We start from the raw sequence: 20,696 nt of genomic DNA on the forward strand, positions 1-20,696 counted from the left end.
CAAAAAAATAAAAATAAAAGCAAACAAACCTTCCCCCCAAACACCCCTAGGGGGTATTGGAGCCTTTTCACCATTTTTGAGTTTCAAAAAAGACCTGTTCTGGGCTTAAATTGGCCCGGGGGGTGGTGGTGGAAAATGTGGAAGAAATACATCCCAATCTCCAGTGAACATTTTGGAGTATTTGGGGGCATAAAATCCCTTTTGACGGTGAAAAATGCCCCTGACGGAACATAGGGCCTCCAAAGGTGCTGGAGTGCATTTGGAGGCATTATGGTTTGATCCCTGGGGATCAAAGGGAGGGAGGGAGGGAGGGAGGGATATATATATATATATATATATATATGAAAATTATTATTAAAAAGAAATTATTTCCTCTTAAACCTAATAGCATTTAAGAATAATTTCAAAAGAGTATTATTTCTTATTGTATTGTTGAAAAAACACCCAGTTTTACTGTATATACTCATGTATAAGTCTAGAAATTTTAGTCAAAAAATTGATTCAAAAAACCTGAATCGAGTTATCCATGGGTCAGTATGCAAAGCATGAACATAATTTGTCCTGGAAGCATTGGCCTGCCTCTACTCTCTCATCCATCCAATGTTTTGTGTGAGCACAGTTAGGCATGCTGGGATTTTGTAAGTTCTTTGGCATTATTTTCCTTTGCTCCATCTTTTAGATTTCCCCCCCTAAGTTTTACTCTCCATTTATCCATAGGTTGTATCAAAATCCATAATTTTGCCCCCCAAACCTGCTCTTGACTTATACATGAAGTTGACTGATAGCCGAGTATATAAGGTAGTTGTTATTGTTGTGTGCCTTCAAGTCATTTCTGACTTACGGCAACCCTAAAGCGAACCTATCACAGGGGTTTCTTGGCAGAATTTTTTAGAATATGTTGCCTTTGCCTTCATCTGAAACTGACAGAGTGTTGCTGCCTCAGGTCACCCAGTGAGTGGGTTTCCATGGCCAAGAAGGGATTTGAACCCTGGTCTCCCAGTGTCCTAGTCCAGTACTCAAACCACTAGATTACACTGACTCACAGTTTGTTATAGTACACATTACTTTAGTTTGAAGAAACTTCAGTAGATAATGGCATAAATCATGCACATTTCTCATTAAAATACCACCAAAATACCCTTAGAAATAACTTTATAGCATTACTTGTTATACCTGTAAAGTGGCTTGGTTCAGTGCATTACTTCTGAAGTGTAACTTCAGTATCCCATCATTACATCTCTGCTGATAAAAAAAGATTAGCATATTGCAGGTAACTATATTGCTTGTAACTAATTACTTCCAAACTCTGGGAATTACCAGTGCTCAGGGACCACTACTGCTGTTTTAATCATAGTCACAGCTAGCAGTGTGCAGAGAGGATGCTGGAGTTCCAAGGACATTGCACTGATACAGTTGAGCAGGAGTGATGTTTTGGAAATATATAAATCCTCTCACCTGTCTTTATGCACATTTCTAACATAGTTGTCCTTCTAATACTTTTTCTTGAGCAGACCTTGAAATTCTTGTTTTTGTTCCTGGCCTAGTTGTGGATTATGGCTCTTTTAGATCTGAATGCTAACACCATAACAGGGGGTCGATCGTTCTCCCTAAAGCCTTGGAAGCAACTGGCACACCTTTGATCCAGATTTTGTAAATTGAAATTAATTAAATCGACATACATAAAACTGAGCAGCTAAGAACATTATATTTATTAGTTTACTGCTACTACATAGTCAGACTGCACTAGTTTAAGCAGAACTGGAAAAGTTAATTATCACAAGTTTTTAGTCTCCTCTAATAATAAGTAACCAGTTATGGAGAAAGAGTGAACATAGATGCAGTGTTTTATAAAGTGATAGGGATTGGAGCATGCAGTTGAATTTGCATTGCAGAATTTCAACGGACTGCCCTAATCTGTTTCCCAGGTTGTTCTAACCAGTTCAAGAGCAGTGAAACAAGGTTATGTAATTGACATGTGATGTAGCCTAAAATAGTGAGTGCAAACATAGGCTGCTGTTGCTGGGCAGTTGGCAACTGCTTTTAAAAAAAACAAAAAACGAAAAAGTCTGTTCACTCTATGAGAAAGAGCCTTTTAAAATTAAAATACAAAGTCCAGTTGAGGGAAAGACACTACATTTAAAATTAAAATACATGTAAGTTTTTTTGTTTTGTTCTGTTCTCACATATGGTTGGTTTTTAAGAGCTTAAGATACAGATACTGTAAAAAGTGTTAATTGCAGAAGATGCTACTGAGATACAAAACTGATATGGATACAGTATATAGATATATTGTATCTGGTATATAAATAGATACATTTCATTTGTTTTGAAAAACATATCATTCCGGAAAAGGGATAGAGTTGGGCTGTAAGTGATACCATACAGCAATATGCACTTTAGCAATCATCTTTTACCAATTAGGAAATTGCAGGTATGTGGTGATAAAATAGCACTGATCCCAATGAGAGATGGGGACCTGAAAGCTGCCAAGAAAATTTGTATTTCGTACAGAGCTTAATGAGCAGAAAGGAAAAAATGGAGTGGAATTATATCATTTTACACTGCAGTGGTAAAAGCTGCTTCCAAGCACTAAGGGAAAGGAAACAAATTGTGTGTGTGTGTGTGTGTGTGTGTGTGTGTGTGGGAATTCCTCTACTACAGAGACAGTGAACTATATTTCTGAGAGATGCATCCTCTCCATCCCCTGCTCCCAACCTTGCCCCCAGGCTGCCTTTTCCTCATTGATTTTCCACAGCATATTGTCATTCCATTCCACTGGGCAAATAATTAAAACAGCCCATTTCAGAAGTGAAACGAGACCCAAAATAAGTATGTGAATGCAGCCATGGGGCTGTTACTAATGTTTATTTATGAGCATGAAGGAAGTTTATGAATGCAAAGAGAGAATCTGGCCTTGGTTCCATTCTTCTTTTGGTTAGCAAAGGTGCGGCAGGGGGAACTATCTGGCAATCTCATTTTTCTTGGAGCAAAGATAAATAGGTTAGGTATGTATGCATGCATGTGGCAAATGTTATTTAATTGGATTGGTACCATGAAGTGGAAAAACACCTTTAAAGCTGAACACCCATGTTAGGGTCATCAGTGCTGGGGTATTTTTTGGACACCAACTCCCAGGATCCCTAATCAGTATGGTATGCTGATGGAGGAATTCTGGCAAAGGGTGCTGTTGAACCAGCACTGGTCCAGTGCTATTGGGCCACTAGATCAGTGTAACTATGGACACAGGAGGGAAAAGGTCATGGGAGCAGTGGTATGAAGGGAGCAAGCCATGGGAGAAACCTGACTGGCTGTGGGGACATGACTAGACACTTCTTCAGTACCCCTCTCCATCAGCCACTGAATGTCCAGTGGGAAGGACTGAAGCAGTAAAAAGTGACTGCAAGTTGGGGTGGAGGTGGTTGTTGTTGAATCTACAATTGATCAGAAAAAGTCATATACAGTTGTAATTTGGATTTAGCCTACATATGTCACTAGCCAGATGTCAGCCTTCTGTCACCACCACTGTGAGACCCTCAAAAAAGTGCAACTATTGGAGTAGTGCACCATTCCTTAATCAGAAAAAAGTAACTCTACTAAATGTAGTATTACTAATGTCTCAGATGACTTTTCCTAATGTGTTGAAGCATATCCTGACTTTGAAAATTATGCTTATTATAATCATGTTTTGTGGCTAGGGCTATATTGTGGCTTTCAGGAGGATTAAAATACAGGTTGAGTCTCCCTTATCCAGAATTCCAGAATCCAGTATCCTTCACAATCCAAAATTGTCCACATAAGTGGTTGAGATCGTGACACCTTTGCTTTCTGATGGTTCAGTGTACACTAACTTTTTTAATGTACAAAATTAGTAAAACAATATTTTATATAAAATTACTTTCAGGTAATTTCAATTTCAGTTTCAAAACAGTATAGGTATATACAAAACATAAATAAATTTCACGTTTAACTTGGATCCTATCTCCAAGATATCTCATTATGCACTGTATATGCAAATATTCCAAAATTTGGGGGGAAATATCCCAAACAATTACCATAATTATTATTATTATTACATTTTATTTATAAAGCGATGTAAATTTGCACAGTACTGTACATAGAATGAATAAAATCGATAAGAATAATAAAACCTGCCAGTGGCGTACAATCTAAAAAATAACAAATGCATATAACAGTAGATAGTAATACAAGCTAGAATAAAATAAGGTTAACACCAGGTTAAAAACATCAAATAATAGACATCAGGTCAAATATCAGATGTCAAACAAAAACAGTCACATACTACCTGGAAATGCTTCGCTGAACAATATAGTCTGTAACTCAGTTTTAAAACTGGTTAGAGAAGTGATGAGCCGCGCTCGTGTGGGAAGAAGATTCCAGAAGTGAGGGGCAGCAAGTGAGAAATGACGAATCTGGGATGGCGCAGTGGAAATTCTAGGCTGGGATAGGTGACCTTGATTACGATAACCGAGGGAGCAAGTAGGAATGTAAGACGAGAGAAATTCAGATAGATAAGGAGGGGCCAGCCCAACCATTTTGGATAAGGGAAACTGAACCATGACCTTAATAGAATAGAAAGCTGGGCCAAAGCTAACAAAATTAATTTCAACATGGAGAAATGTAAGGTACTGCACTTAGGGCAGAAAAATGAAATGTACAGATATTGGATGGGTGACATCTAGCTGAACAAGACTACGTGTGAAAGGAGTCCAAGTAGACCACAAATTGAACATGTGTCAGCTAACAAGGCCAATGCGATTTTAGGCTGCATCAATAGAAGTATAGAGTTTAGATCATGGGAAGTAATAATGCCACTCTATTCTGCTCTGGTCAGGCCCCACCTGGAATATTGTGTCCAGTTCTGGGCACCACAATTCAAAAAGGATGTTGAGAAACTGGAACGTGTCCAAAGGAGGGCGACTAAAATGGTGAAGGGTCTGGAATCCATGCCCTATGAGGAACGACTTAGGGAGCTGGGGATGTTTAGCCTGGAAAGAGAAGGTTAAGAGATGATATGATAGCCCTGTTTAAATACTTGAACGGACGTCAGATTGAGGAGGGAGCTAACTTCTTTTCTGCTGCTCCAGAGACTAGCGCCCGGAACAATGGATGCAAGCTACAGGAAAAGAGATTCCACCTCAACATTAGGAGGAACCTCCTGACTAAGGGCTGTTTGACAGTGGAACACACTCCCTCGGAGTGTAGTGGAGTCTCCTTCCTTGGAGATCTTTAAACAGAGGCTGGATGGGCATCTCTCAGGGAAGCTTTGCTTTAGATTTGCTGCATGGCAGGGGGATGGCCCTTGCAGTCTCTTCCAACTCAATGATTCTGTGAGAGCTACTAGTTTTGTTAGTTATATATTTTCACCAGTATCAGAACCAGTATGTCTCTATATAACAATTGCTGAGTAATACAAGCTGCAGGAAGGTACTGTTGCACTAATATCCTGTCTCTGGGATTTGTAGAGGCTTCTGTGTGAACAGAATGCTGGACTACATGTGCCTTTGTTCAGATCCGGCATTGTTGTCCTTACACTGATGTCATAGACAACTGTCAGACTACCCTGTATCATAATGTCACTCCCTTGACCCAACCAATGGTATAGTCAATCTCACTGCCCACGGGTGTTGACTGTTACACCCTTGTCATCTATTTATCACAACATAGGAAGTTTTGCCAAATATTTAATCAGGAGAAATTTCACACGAGGCTGTAAGAATCACAGATGTGATTACCTTGTGCAGTTGGAACAAAAATATCATGCTAAGCTCTGTTTTGGTTGAAGTAAAATTGTAATAAGAAAAGTGCATGATTAGTAAGATGTTTATAAGCTACAGTCCACACAAATTGAATATTTTGAAAGCTATCCCCTAATTTACAGGCTTAAAACTGTGGGAAAATAAGCACAAATCAAGGCCAATGATTTCTGGTTTAACCTTCAATTGATTGGGTGGGGGAGATGACAGTACAAAACAGGAGATGCGATCAACTGGATCCTTCGTAAATCACACAGATAAAAAAAACTTTGAAATTATTAAGACAGACACCATTTGCAAGCCCAGAAATAATCCCTGTATTGAAATCCTTTGCTTTTCCACTAATGCTGTAAACTTCTTATACGTTATAAGGGTACTTATAATGCCAATTACAGGCACCTAACCAAAATAGTATGTGGGATCTAACTGGCCCCACAGTATTTTTTTAACAGCAACAAAAATAATAAATTGTGCTATTAACATATCTTTAATGTTATTAATTTGCAATAGTTCAGTAAGCAGGAATTATCAACTAGTGACAACAATAGTAAATTTCCACCTGAGCACTTTCAAAACAACCTATTACACCACTACCAGACAGCCCAATTACATGGGTAAGATAAGCAAAATAGTTACATGAAGCCCAGTGTTTTCTATGATTTCCTTTTGTTGTTGCATTGAATTCAAAGAGATGGGAAGGAACAATGACATCTCTCAGATGGGATATTTACATTGTTAGGGTTTCAGTTTCAAAACAGTATTGGCATTTAGGCAGGGCCAAGTCTGTTATATAACAATTGGAGCACAGTGTGCAGGCGAAAGCAACCACAGTTGACTACAGTTTGATCATACAGTTAGATGTGACAGTAGTATACAGTGGACCCTTTTTATACGCTGTGGTTTGGTTCCAAGATCCCCCGTGTATAACAAAATCCGTGTATGTTCAAGTCCCATTAAATATAATGACATAGCAAAATGGTGTCCCTAATAAAAAATGGAACATCAAGGTAAATTTATACTTTTTTGGAACATTTTCAAACCGTGTATGCTTGAATCCGTGTATAAAAAATCCGTGTATAAGAAGGGCCGACTGTATACTGTTGAACCCAGTGCCATCGGTATTATAAGGAAAATGAATAATTTTTTAATTATGAAAATAGACCATTTGTTTTCACTCACTGAACTCCTTTATTGCCAGAAGTTGATAGAACATCTGTAAACATGAGCAGTGGCTAATAAAGTTAGAATCACAATTGTGTAATGCAGTTATTTGTTGTTGTTATGTGCCTTCAAGTTCCCAAAATCTAAGGATTTGAGAGTTTCTTGTATTCTGCTGTGTGGCCAGCCCCGCAGCCCCTGCATATGTCCTCTGATTTATGACAACCCTATCATAGGATTTTCTTGGCAAGATTTGTTCACATGAGGGTTGCCATTGCCTTCGTCTAGTGTTGAGATAGTGTGAATTGTCCAAGATTACCCAGTGGGTTTCAGTGACTAAACAGAGACTTGAACCCTGGTCTTCTGGGGGTTTTGTGAGAGCAAGTGGAAACCCACTGGATGTTCTTGGGCAAGTCACAATCTCACAGCCTCAGAGGAAGGCAGTGGTAAGCCATAGATCAGAAATGACTTGAAGGCACACAAGAAATGTAAATTTTGTTTTAATGTACTTGTGGATCATATGCATACTTTTTGTTTACTACAATCAAATATCAACAAGGCTTTCTCAGCTGCTGTGACTTCCTAGTTGACCCAAGCTGGATGATGAGGCAGAGGCATCTATTTGACCCAGCAGATTTGAGTCCTTATGGGGCCACAGCAAGAAAGTGGTTTGTCAGAATAGGAAACATTATTTTCTTTCCCCACTCCCATAAAATCACTGTAGGTTGAGGAGATAGAGAGAAAATAGGTGAATACCTGCACTTGGGGGGAAATGTTTTCTTTTCCTCACCTGTTTGGCTCATCCTTTCTACTCTTGTTCCTCAAGCTTTCCAAGTGCATAGCACAGAAGAGAGGGAAAGAAAACCCTGGGACCTGAGATACCAAAAGGTTTTCCTTGGAATACCTAGATGTGGCTTGATGACTGCCAAGTACTGGAATAATTGTTCTGCAGCTGGAAGCCTGAATAATTTAAATGAGCTTGCTGTGGCAAAGTACTTTGGGGATTCAACTCTTTTCTCATGCCCTTGAACGTGATCAAAAGTGGGATGTTGCTGGCCATTTGTTAATTATTTTTAATGTGGACTTCCTAGGATATGGCATTTGGTTCTGATAATTACCAAGCCTTGCTATAGGGATATTTCTGTTCTTCTGTATGCCACCATTGAAAAGATGATAATTGAATATGCACTGTAAAATTGGTATTAAAATGTTCTTAGAATATTTTCTAGTCACAATATGAATTTGTGCTATGAAATTGAAGTGCCACATAAAGATCTTGCCAGCACATATATCTGTGTGTCATTTTCAAAAAAGGATACACATCCCCTCCCCCAGTGTGTGTAAGAAACTTTTAAAAACCTCTAGTAAAAGATAGTTTTGATAAACATTTAACAAAGGCTTGGAATCCCTGTGGATTTGGCTAGCCATGTGCCTTACTGAATTTAAGGCTGGTAATAGCCCTGTGAGGAGCATGAAGATAAAACTTTTAATTGATATAATAGTTTGCTTTTGTCCAATGTATCACAGTCAGGGCCTGTAAAGGTTTCTATTTTAATAATATGGTTAGGAAAGCACACAACAGTGATAATTGCCTTAATCATGTTAAATTTACTTTATTTATATCAGTAAATTTTGAATGTTTATTTTTTCAGAATGTAAATTTGAATAGTTTATGATTTAGCTGAGACCAAACTAAGCTGAAGTGTTCTTTTTGGTTGGGATTGGCAGTGTGGGGAAGCCATGGCTCTCTAGGTTGTTGACATCCAACTTCTATCTGCCTCAGCAAGCATGGCTATTGGTCAGGAATTATGGGGACTGGATTCCAAGAATACCTGAAAAGCCACAGTCTCCACATCCCTGCTCCACTGGCTATCAATTCTACTGGGTAACCTCAAGGAGAGGCTGAATTTTAATCTTGCTCTAAATTTAGAAATCTCAACCATGCCTTCATTTGCCTTCTTATGCATCTCCAACTGCTTATCTTTTCCTTGTCAGTATTCATTTAATTGCTCCTTTTTGCCTTTCCTCCAAGATTTACTTACATATTGACTCACTATTCAAAAACTGATTCAGTGAGTCTATTGTAGTTGGGACTAATTATTTGAATTCAGGCCAGTATATTGCAGCAGTGGCTGGATTGTGGACAGTTTATTTAACTATATAAGTTAAAAAATAACTTATGCTTTATAAACAACAATATGTATGTATCTATAAAAATACAATACAATATTTAGATTTACTTTTAACGTTATGTTAAAAATAGTTCTAAAAAAGCTTCTATATGATAACATAAAGCAAAATACATGCAGTGTTCTTTGAGGAATTTATTGTAGTTAATTGATAATACTGAGGGAAATGAAGACAATTTATAAAACTGTACAGTTTGGCAAAATGTTTACATAATCCAAAGTAGTATTGTGTTGATCAGCAGATAAGCAAGCTAATTGGTGAATTCTGAAGTTTCACAATAAAAGAGTCACGGAAGAAGGACAAGAAAGAACTTCTTGGAAGACAGTGTACGGGAAGTTGATTTATATAGTTAATAAGACTTTTTTAACTATTATAAGGAGAAATTTCAAACCCAAATATACGATAGTGTTCAAATCAAAGGGAGATACAAAAGGTATAAGTTAAAAAGAATGAATATATATGGATGTACTAGATGAGTATATATGATTGTATTTCTAAAATATCTATGTGAAGCTTGTTAATGTTAATTTGTTTAAAGACTATTAATAAAAAAACTTATGCCATTTGTTTTTGTCAATGCAGGGCAGCACAATTATTTATGTGCAGGACGGAATGACTGCATAATTGACAAGATTCGAAGAAAAAATTGTCCAGCTTGTCGATTACAGAAATGTCTCCAAGCTGGAATGAATCTGGGAGGTGAGGACACAGAAATAAATGCACATTTTCATTTTACTTGGGCAAAAAGAAAAGTTTTAAACATGTACTATTCTTAAACTGCTATCAGCTGGATGATCTCAGAAGTTCTATCTTGAATTACTCAACTAAGAACAAAGTATTGTGCAAAAGTACTGTACCCTATTGTCATTCTGAGGGTTTTTTGAAATATGTATTTCATAGCTCTGAATAAGGAAAGTGGGAGTTAGATGATGACAGTAATTTTAGTGGAGTTTCGCACAGCTAAGAGGATTAAAGCATCAGGAGTTCTGCACGTTGTTGTTATTATTATTATTATTATTCTGCTGTGGGAACATTTTAAAAGAATATCAAAATAGATGCAGCCAAAGGAAAGTTCAAGCTATGTGTTATCTACCAGAATTTCCTGCTAATTTCCAGCCTAGTTTAAAAACATGTAGTAAAAATGTATATGCTTGTCAAATTAAATGTATTATTAAACTGCATGATTAGGATGACTTCAGTACTTAGTGAGGTCAGGGTCCTATTTGTTGGTGTAACTATGCTGGAGAAGGAGGACAAAGAGGAGGAGGTGGCAGTGGTGGAGGAGGAAGTGGCACAGTAGTGGAGGAAAAGGGGTCACAGACAACGCAGCTACGAACTACCAGGAGCAGACCTGCAGTGCAGGCCATCCTCATCTGGAAAAAAAAGTGCCCTGCTAGATAAGGAGCTAACAAAGAAGTTTTATCTCCTGACAGGAATGGCTTTTGTTGCCATTCCCTTACAAATGCTACCCCCCTCCAAAAGTGGCAAGTCAAAAAATAAAGCCTGATGTTGATGTAGTTCACCAACAGATTTCCACCCTTAGTTAACAATATAACTGAGACCCTGCATTGAGAGTCACAGCTATGAGATATACTGAACAATAGCCTCCCTTCTAACCCCTCCAACCCAACTTTTTCCCAAATGCAGCACCCTGGGCCTGCCATTCCCTGGTTAGTGGAGAGAAGGGGAGCAGCAGACAGCTATTTTCCTTCATCTGGACACACAGTGACAGGCAACCTGAGTGAACCTTCAGGGGTTCTCCTGGGGCCCCGGCAGATGATGTCATTGCTCTATAACCAGCTCAGGAAAATAAGTGGGCTGTTATCTCCTGCTCTCCACTGTCCAAGAACTGGTCAGATTTCTGGGCCTATCTCTGAGAAAAAGGTGGTTTTGTGGGGGAGTCATTGCATGGTCAGTGGTGAATTTTAACTTTCCCAAGGACCAAAAAGTGAGTTGTGATAGTTTAAGTCTGCCTTATGCCACCATAATTCAACAACAGAATGCCAGCCATAGTTTCATACTTAATACTATAAGGATATGAAGCTCCATTTCTAATGGAGTCCTTTTGTAAAAGTATTCTTTCAAGTAAAGTACAGTGGGCCCTCAGTATCAGTGGGGGATCTGTTCTGGATCCCCTCGCAGATACCAAAATCTGTAAATGCTCAAGTCTCATTGTTCTCAATAATAGTGCTGCCATGCCACCATTGGTGACAATTGCCTCCCCAACTGTCTGAAGCCCGTCTCACCGCTCTCATTGCAGTGGGCGGCAGGGGGCTGCCTCCTCTTCCTGCCACCACCTCCTCCTCTTCCCCCCACTGCTGTCACCACCACTTCCTCCTCCTGTCTTCTTTCTCCCTCCTTCTCTTCTCCCGCTGCTGCAGCCGCTACCACTTCTTCCTCCTTTTCCCTCCTCCTCCTCCTCCTCTTCCTGCTGCCACCTCTTCCTCCTCCTTTTCCTGCCACCTCCTCCGCCTTTCCTTCCTCCTCCTCCTCCTCCTCCTCCTCCTCTTCCCGTTGCCATCTCTACCTCTGCCTCTTCCTTTTCTTCCCTGTCACCTCTGCATCTTCCTCCTTTTCTGCCCCCCCCCATGTGAGTTTGCCATCTGCAGATGCTGGAATCTGTGGAGGGCAAGTTCGCGGATATGGAGGGCCTACTGTAAATTGAAGTAGAGCAGGGCAGAATGGTATGAAATATGTCTGTGTCTACGACAAGCGTGTGGATGTTGGATATAAAAATGACAGAAAATTCACAAAAAGTACAAAAGTATATCCAGTTACAAACCCACTAGAACAGTGAGATTGTCTGGAGAGGCCCTCTTCTCTGTTTCACTACCCTCTCAAGTGTGTGGAAACAAGAGAGAGGGCTTTCTCAGTGGCTGCTTTCAATATTTGGAAATCCCTCCCTAGAGAGGCCAGGCTGGCTTTTTCCTTGCTTTCATTTTAATGGCAGATAAGAACATATCGTGCTGACATGGGCGCTGTAAGAGTTTTATAAAGAGTTTTACATTTTAAATATGTAATGTTTTAAACTTTGTATTTTTAATGTTTTGTACATTGTTTTAACTTGGACTGTTTTAAATTTTGTTAGCCACCTTGAATCCCAGTATGGGGAAGAAAGTGGTAAATAAATAGTAGCACTTTTTGGTCAAGAAATGCCAGAATCTCCTATCCAACATGTTACTGCTGAATTCTGGGATTTGTAGTCCAAATGTACATCTTCTACGCTCTTCAAAATCGTGCTTCCTAATACTTTCTTCATATTACAGTTGTGGCTTCCTTGTAGCCATGCAGTGCACTCTTCCTGTACTTTCTACTTCTTTCTGCTTGAGGAGAGAAGTATGTAAGACCCAGTTAAATGACAGATGACATGTTTGTTGTGTCCAATATGTTTTGACCATATCTATCAAGTGAGACTATGCCTATAACTAATTTAATAAATCCACAGAGCAACATTAATAACTGTAGTGACATCATGTTTCGTAGATAAAGCAGCAATGTAACCCACTGTACTTGTGCTGTGGTCTTCCAAGCAAGCTCAGGAACAGACAGGCAACTGTCTTACCTGGAAATCACAGTGATCTGCTTCCCTCCTCTTGATCTGCCAAATAGACAAAGTTCACCAAAATATATAGTGTTTCTCCTCCTGCTCAATATAGCATCTTTGAAAAAGAGGGCAAGTTTTTAACCTGAAGATCTGAGGCTACCTTGAGTCTGCCTCAGAAATGTCAAGGCTTAATGGAGTGAGTGAAGCCTTAAGGCGATCAATTGCAAAATTTCTTTTAATTCATCAAAAGTCTCCCACCCTTTAAAAATTAGATACAAATGACATGGTGAGGTTTTTTTCCCCTTCATTTTTCTGATCTGCATTTACAAGAAAATGTATTCATTATGAACATGTTCAAGAAATCACAGTGATAAAAATGTTGTTAAATCAAATAGGTTTAAACAGAGATTGGATGGGCATCTCTCAAGATTGCTGGAATTATGTATTTCCTACATGGCTGGAGGTTAGACAATAGGTCCCTTGCGGCCTCTCCTAACTCTTAAGGTTCAATGATCCTGTGATCCTAAGTAGCAGAGTTTTGATAGGCAGAAGACAGAAAATAAGAAGAGATACCGTGCCTTTTAGGAAAAGGCATAGAGTAATAAGGGCTAGAAACAGGAGCATGGAAATATGGAGGTATGAAAAATAAGGAATGGATCATTCAAAAGGAATAAATAGATGTGGAAATGACAAGAGGAATACTGGAATGGATCAGTTTTTGGCTCTTTCATAAAACTACTGTTTTTGTTATCAGCAAGGTCACCTGAGGGTGTGTACCTTAGCCAGGGAACAGTGCCAGGAAATGAAGGAGGGACCAGGGATGATGCAGAAACATGATACTTTTACCGCTTTTGCTGAATCTGGATTTTAAAAGATGAAATCTTTCTTTTTTTCCTAAATAAATAGTTTAGCTCTAAACATTGTTGAAGTATGTTGTGCAGACAATTGCCTATTTTTAGTATTTAATTTTTGGCTTAATTCGGATAAATTGTGGACAGGGTGAATCAATCCAGCTGGTATCAGATATAAGTCACTATGGTAAGGAAACAATAACATTTCTGGATTCACCAGGTAATTTGCATTCAGTTATCTAAACTTGAAGGAAAGTGAAGTTCACAAAATAAAATCAGTTTCTGTGAAAAAGAAACAATAGCAATTTAAACAGGATATGCTTAAAGCAGCAGTCTAAATACCATAAAGGCACCAGATCCTGTCTGATCTTGGAAAGCTAAGCAGGTTCACTCTTGGTTAGTACTTGAATAAGGGACCACCAACAAAAGCCAGGTGCTCTAGGCTATATTTCACAGGAAGGAATCAGTGAAACCACCTCTGAGTCTTCTTGGCCTAAAAAAACCCAATAAAATTCATGGGGACACCATAAGCTACTAGGTGACTTGAAGACACATGCACACACACAGTGCTTAAAGCAGGATTGGGAACCATTCAGATCTTTAGATGCTATTGGAAGTGCAACCTTTAGTATACCTTGTAATTGGCTATGACATCTCATACAGCTGGGAGTTGTAGTCCAACAGCAATTGGAGGGCTCCATGACTCACATCCTTGGCTTAAAGGATGGATTATATAGACTAGTGGTAGTTGAGGGACTAATGCCAGTCTATAGACTATTAGCTGCTAGACTTGTTAACAGGAAAGAAATATTTGTAGCAACTAGGCACAAATATGGTATTGGTCCTTGACACACTGGAAGAATAATGGCTGCTCCCTCACATCAGGTATATTAGGGAGCAATATATTTACTATGCAGACTACTATAAAAATTGTGTCCGGCTGATCTGAGCATTTTGCAAAAGAAAAACAGAGAAAGTAACTGGCCCTGAGAGACAATTGGAGGAGGACAGGCATTCTCAGCAATCCCTCCCGATGTACAGCCCCCTCAGAAGACTGGCGTCCTCCGTTTTCTCCTCCTCAACCTTGGAGACAAAACAGTACCCTCACCTTGGCGGCACTTTCATACAGCGCAGCTGTTCAGCGGAGAGCAGCCCCGTGCACATGCCCCTCACAGCAGGAAACCACAGACTCATGCCTTCTGTCCTCCACATTTCCAGATCCCAGCTCCAGCAGGTGTGGGCCCGCTTCACACACAAACTACTTTAATAAGTTAACCTGGTTAATAAGGCTCTTTTTGACAGATTACATTTCACCATTATGTAATAAATGTAGAGCCAAGAGGTTTGTTTTTGTTTTTGTTTAAAAAACCACTTTGTTTTTCCTCTTTCCTGTCCATTGCTTCAAAGTACAAGTGTGGTATTTTACCCACTTTCTCCAATGCACACCAGATGATTCTTGTTTCTGAGTGCTGCTGTATCCATTCAGAGAATTCTCCAAAAGTTTGAACCACTGCACTTCTTATATTCTTTGTGACTGGTACTGGTAGCCAGTTGGATATTTGAAATGTGGAAAAGTAGTTCTGGAAAGCACAATAGCTTCTATTGCATAAGCTCCACATTATTATTCCAGGAAATAGACAAATCTAGGACTTAGGTGCACTCTTCTTCCACTAATAGCTGTGCACCTTCAACGTTGTGGTGAAGAGCTAATTACAGTAATCGCAGCATAAGATAACATAGTACAGTATTGTCAAAGTAACTAGTTAGGTAAAGATGTGGCCCTTTGCATTAGAAAGTATGCAGCATTTCGGTGCTTAATGAATGTGTTAAGGCCTTTAACACAAAACATAAAGCCCAAAATATATTTGGTAATTGGTGTTATCAAATGAACATGTCTTTTGAATATTAATTTCAAATAGGATTTGAAGGATAATTTGTTTTGCTCTGTTGCCTATTCTTTTAGTGACTGTTTTCCCTTTTTCATTTCATATTTTAATGTAAGGCATATATTATTGTAAAGCTTTTCTGGACATGAAGAACACTAGTGTACTTCATAGTGGAATCAGGAAGATTTCATCTTTAAAAACAACAACAACCCAAAACAATGACCACTGTTTTACCTGCCATATTTATCATCCATGTTGTCATGTAGGACATCTTCATTCTGGTCTTTAATGTAATCTGAGAGTCTCTGTAGCTGGGAGACAGACCACCTAGAGCCATGATCTTGTCAGTTTAAATAAATTAAGCAGCACCTGGCTGTGCTTGGAAGACAGAACCTCAAGTAAATCCAAGTTGCTAGCAGCAATTGACGTAGTGATTTTTCATCAGGTGTTGTATTGACATTTTATTTGCTTAAAAGATTCTGCTTGATATTCAAGTCTACAGTAGCTTTTAAACTGTGTTTTGAATTTTGTTCACCCTACCACCATGAATACATTCTCTTCAACTCATCCTATCATTTCAACTTCTCTGTCTCACTATACACGTCTGTCTGGGATCAGACAGTCTAGTTTGCTGTGCATAATGCCCTAAGCTGTTTATCAGACGCTCCAACAGAATGACAAATGCAGGACTTGGAAAAGTCACCTGTTGGGATTCTGCTTCCAGATCCCCCAGATGGCTTTTTAGAGTTGTAATCCAAAAAAGTACCTTTCTTTTTACACTCTGGAGAATATATTGAATTGTGTATTGTGAAAGATCCATTGCAATACAGTAGTAGTCAAAGCAGTAAAGCAGGGATGATGAATGTGCCACCCCTTGGCAGCATGTAGCCCCAATCTCCAATTATGTGGCTTCTGATGACACCCACAAGCCCCCCCAAAAGAAAAAAATCATCACTTTCCATTTGGTCCCCCCCCCACTCCAAATCCCACCAAAATTTCCCCAAATCAGCAACAAATGTGGCATATTCCAGAAGCTCTAAAACCCTCAAACAACAAAAATGGTTGATAATCAACCAAAAATGACACCAGAATCGACATAACAGTACAGCCTGTGAGGTGCTTATGGGCACCAAAATTAGCCCCTGTCCTCTATACAGTTGCTCATTCATGTATAAGGTGATTCTAAAGAATAATGCAGAAGTAAAGCTGTTCTTATTTAGGTTTGCACCATTCTTTTAATCACCCTATAGTATCTGTCTTGGTTGTATTTTTTAATCTCTTCCCCACTTATTTTTACTTTCTCCGTTGGTCCAATTTATCTCTAGAGTGGAATTATCTGACCAGTCTTTAGAATGGAATGAGAAATTGTCTTACACTTTTTCCTCATTCTTATTCTTCAGTATTTTTCTCTCCTCACCACTCCTCCCCCTGTGTATATAAATCTTCTCTTTCCCATTTTAGGACTCAAGGTGATATCTAACAATTAAAGCTAAAAATTCACAGTACACAGAAGTTAAAAATGTAATTACACTATCAGAAAACTAAAACCAGTTAAAAAACACAAACTATTAAAACAAAACAACAGACAAACTAGCCTATTATGCCAGACCCGTTACCCTAAGAAATCTGTCTTCAAAGATCTGCAGAAAAATAGCAAGTCTAACTTTTCTGAGAAAGTAGTTCTAGTATCGGGGAACAGCCACTGAGAAGGCCCTCTTCTGTATTCCCACCAGATGTACCTGTGAGAGTGGTAAGACAAAAACAAGGGTGGGGGGCAGAAGATCTCAAAGCATGAGCAGGTTCATATGGGACAATACAGCCATAACCTGGATCCAAGCTGTACAGTCAGTCCTTAGTATCTGTGCAGGTTCCAATACAGACTCCTTGCAGATGAAAAAACTGCAGCACTTCAACTCCAGTGAATTTTAATGGGGGTGCGTGCGACTGCTCTGCGAATGCACATGTGGCTACTAACAGCAACAGGGCTTGCCATCCACTCCATTGGTGTGGGTGGGCTGTAAAAGTGTTTTATAGGTCATAACCAGGATTTTGAGTTGTGCCCAGCAGTGGATCAGTAGCAGTGTTGCTGTTGCAACAAGGGAATTGTGCACTTCATTTTGCCAGATACAGTTAACAACTGAGTGGACCCATATACATATATCCTTAAAAACAGGGCAAAATATGGTGTTTTATCTTAAAAGTACAGAAACAAAAACTAACATAGTCGTGTATCTCTTTGGGGCTGCTTCTTAACATGCTCCTTTAAGAAGCAGACTGGAGAAAATAACATGGGGACCATCATGTTGCGAATGAGCCTGCACACAGAACACGACAGCCAGAAACCTTAACAGTAAAGTGACTGTGGAATTACTAAGAAGCCATAGTGCTTTGTGTTCAGATCTTCTATCATCTCTGCTTTTTTGCCAAATATCAGCCAAGAAAATCAAAATACTTCTCACTTGTTCTGGTCGTTGTCATGTTCCCCTGGACTATAATTGCTATTGTTATTCTCCTTGCTGTATAGCATCTTTTGTAAAGGTGTGTTATAGAGAGCTTCATTCTTGCTGCAAAATACAATGGTATGGATCAGTTTAAGAACAGAAGAAGAGTCTAGCAGGACCAGACAAAACACTTATATTGTCCAGCATTTTGTTCCCACAGTCATTAACCAGATGCCTATGAAAAGGTCCAAAGAAGGGCATACACAGAATAGCACCTTTCTGCTCATGTTCCCTAGCAACTGGTATTCAAAGGCATACTGCCTCTGATCCTGGAGGTAATATATAGCCATCATGACTAGTAGTCACTGATTGCCTTATCCCCCGTAAGTTTATCTAATTCCCTTTTAAAGCCATCCAGGTTGGCAGCTATCACTACATCTTATGGCATTGTATTCCACAGTTTAATGGTACCTTTTGTCTCTGAATCTCCCACTGTTCAGCTTCACTGAATGACTTAGGTTTTAGTATTATAAGATGGAGGGAGGAAATCCTCTTCCTTGATTTGTCTCCATAACTGTTTACTCTAAAAGGCTCATGCAACACTGAATGCTTTGTTGGGATGAATCATTGGGGTGGAGGAGAAAATAGTACCCCCCAGCCCCTTCAGTTCATTCTTATCCCACATTGCTTCTTGTTTTACTGCCTCATCTTCAAAAGTCAATCTTCAGCACACTCAAATTCAAACTGCTTGTGATTGCTATTCCTCACCTTCACTAATGCACTATTCACTTGACTGTCCAAGTTTGCACATCATCCCTTTGATTGTATCCAAAATGATTTTGCAAAAAGGAATAATCTAGACTTGTCCATTGACAAATGTCCATCCAATCTTAACAGAGGTATTAAATCCCTCTGGGCATCATCAGTTTTTCATTGTCTTTGTTCCAGAAAAACTTCAGTAAGAGAAATGGAGGTATAACTTTGGCAAGTCAGGCACCATAATAAGCATGCAGATACAACAATTTCTGTTGGATATCAATGGACTATATAAGATATAGAATGAGTATACTGTACTATATTTCCTTACTGCAAGGGAAGACTCATTATGACTCCTGAATTTGGTTTCCGATTTGTATTAGTTTTCTGATGTCTTCTTCTTTTATGTTAATCTGGTGTGCTGTGTACACTCCATAATATCATTGTACAATGTGTCCTGTCAAAGAAGTAGCTGTTGCACTTTGAAAAATTAATACTTAAATTAGGTACTATATATTGGGGGCACTTCTGGATCTACCCAAGGCCGTTACAAGCAAAAACCTAGTCTGATATGTTAGAGAAAATGACTGCTTCTCGTTTCAAGGTTATAAATAGGCATTTCAAAAGCCTGTTTAGGTACCCTGAAATTACTTTCAAAATATCTTTTGCACCAAATACATGGTGGGGGGGGGGGGGACGGGGGACATGGCTTTGTCCATCTCTTGTGTTGTATTTCTGCAAAATATATCCAATTCGAAATACTAAACAGTTTGCATGAATTTCTTGTAGCAGCAACACAGAATGGAAATCAGTTCTGTGAGTGTAAGGAAAGATAGTTTGATCTGTTTTTATTTCACAATATGCAAAAGAGCAGGGATAGATTCTTTGGACATTCATGCTTAACATCTAACTGAATACATTTGCAAGAATCCTCAATCTCTATTAAGTTAGTTGCTTTTCAAAGAGATGTTGAAATTCATGCCATGCACACTAAATAAATTAATGCAGTAGTTTTTTTTAATTGAAACTGAACTTGAGAAACTTGTGATGGAGGGATATTTATCATTCTATAGATGGGTAACTTTGTATGCATAGGTTTGTATATTTCACACGTTCCAACAATGAAAATGTATCAAGCAATAGAAGACTACATACATACTTGATTATGTGTTTGTCACAAAATGAAATATACTGCATCTGAAATTCTGGCAGTCCAGAATTACATTGCATTAAGTTGACGATTCACCAAGGTGATAGGCAACTTTATATAGCTCTATGATTCTCTTGACAAAGTTTGTCCTTGGCTGACTTGGGAAGTTGAAGTTGTATAAATGCACTACATTGCAGCTTGTCAATCCAGTTTTCTTTTGAGGGTGGGAGGGAAGGTGATTTGATTTGTGAAGAATAGGAGAAATTTTGATAGTAATTTGTCAAAAGTCAGCTATATATCAGGATGAAATATAACACCTTTAGGTGCAAACATATATTTACTGTAGTTTAGACTTATGAGATATATCTGAAATAGGACTGTCTGGGGGGGGGGGGGTCCCAGTCCTGTCCTGTTCTTAATGAGCTTCCTACTGTGAATAGGGTGTGCTGCTCTGAACAAGCTATTTGTGTTTAGAAGATTAGGGGGAATTGGGTGCTCTTTGTCTTTAAGGTTCCTAAGGAAGGTTTAGTGACATATGAGAATGGTATACTATACATACATATGTATGTGTTTGAGAGACAGAAGTCAATGTGTATGACAGTACAGAAATACTTTAAATAAATAAATAAATGTCGCTGAGTACAGGAGGATAAGTTCATTTGGGTACACTACACTAGGCCAACAATCCATTACACTGTCAATTGTACCTTTACCCAGGTCATGAAGCTATAAAGAAAGTAAGACAGCTTTATTACCATTGTAAGGATAAGGTATCTGCATGCAATGAGCAGCCTATCTCTGTAATACCTGGTTTCTGGGAACTTTTCCAAAGCAAGGTGCCCTTGACAATTCCTGGTGCCATGGAATAGGCATTTCTCCAAACCAGGCTTCAGTTATTCCTTCATTAACATCATTTGACCCTCACTCCCAATACCCTTTTCCCCAG

General features: G+C 38.9%; 1 protein-coding gene across 4 annotated transcripts in view; it reads left to right on the forward strand.

Annotated features, from left to right (window-relative positions):
* NR3C2 (nuclear receptor subfamily 3 group C member 2) overlaps nucleotides 1–20,696 on the forward strand; it is a 195,598-nt gene that overhangs the window by 133,150 nt on the left and 41,752 nt on the right. For all 4 annotated transcript variants that reach the window (XM_089525710.1, XM_089525708.1, XM_089525711.1 and 1 more), the window contains one exon: nucleotides 9,705–9,821. In XM_089525710.1, the coding sequence (XP_089381836.1) occupies nucleotides 9,705–9,821 (117 nt within the window). The remainder of the gene's footprint in view (nucleotides 1–9,704; nucleotides 9,822–20,696) is intronic.

This window comes from Sceloporus occidentalis, unplaced genomic scaffold (assembly GCF_023333645.1).
Source record: "Sceloporus occidentalis isolate IW3139 unplaced genomic scaffold, rSceOcc1.0.p SCAF_5, whole genome shotgun sequence".
NCBI lineage: Eukaryota > Metazoa > Chordata > Lepidosauria > Squamata > Phrynosomatidae > Sceloporus > Sceloporus occidentalis.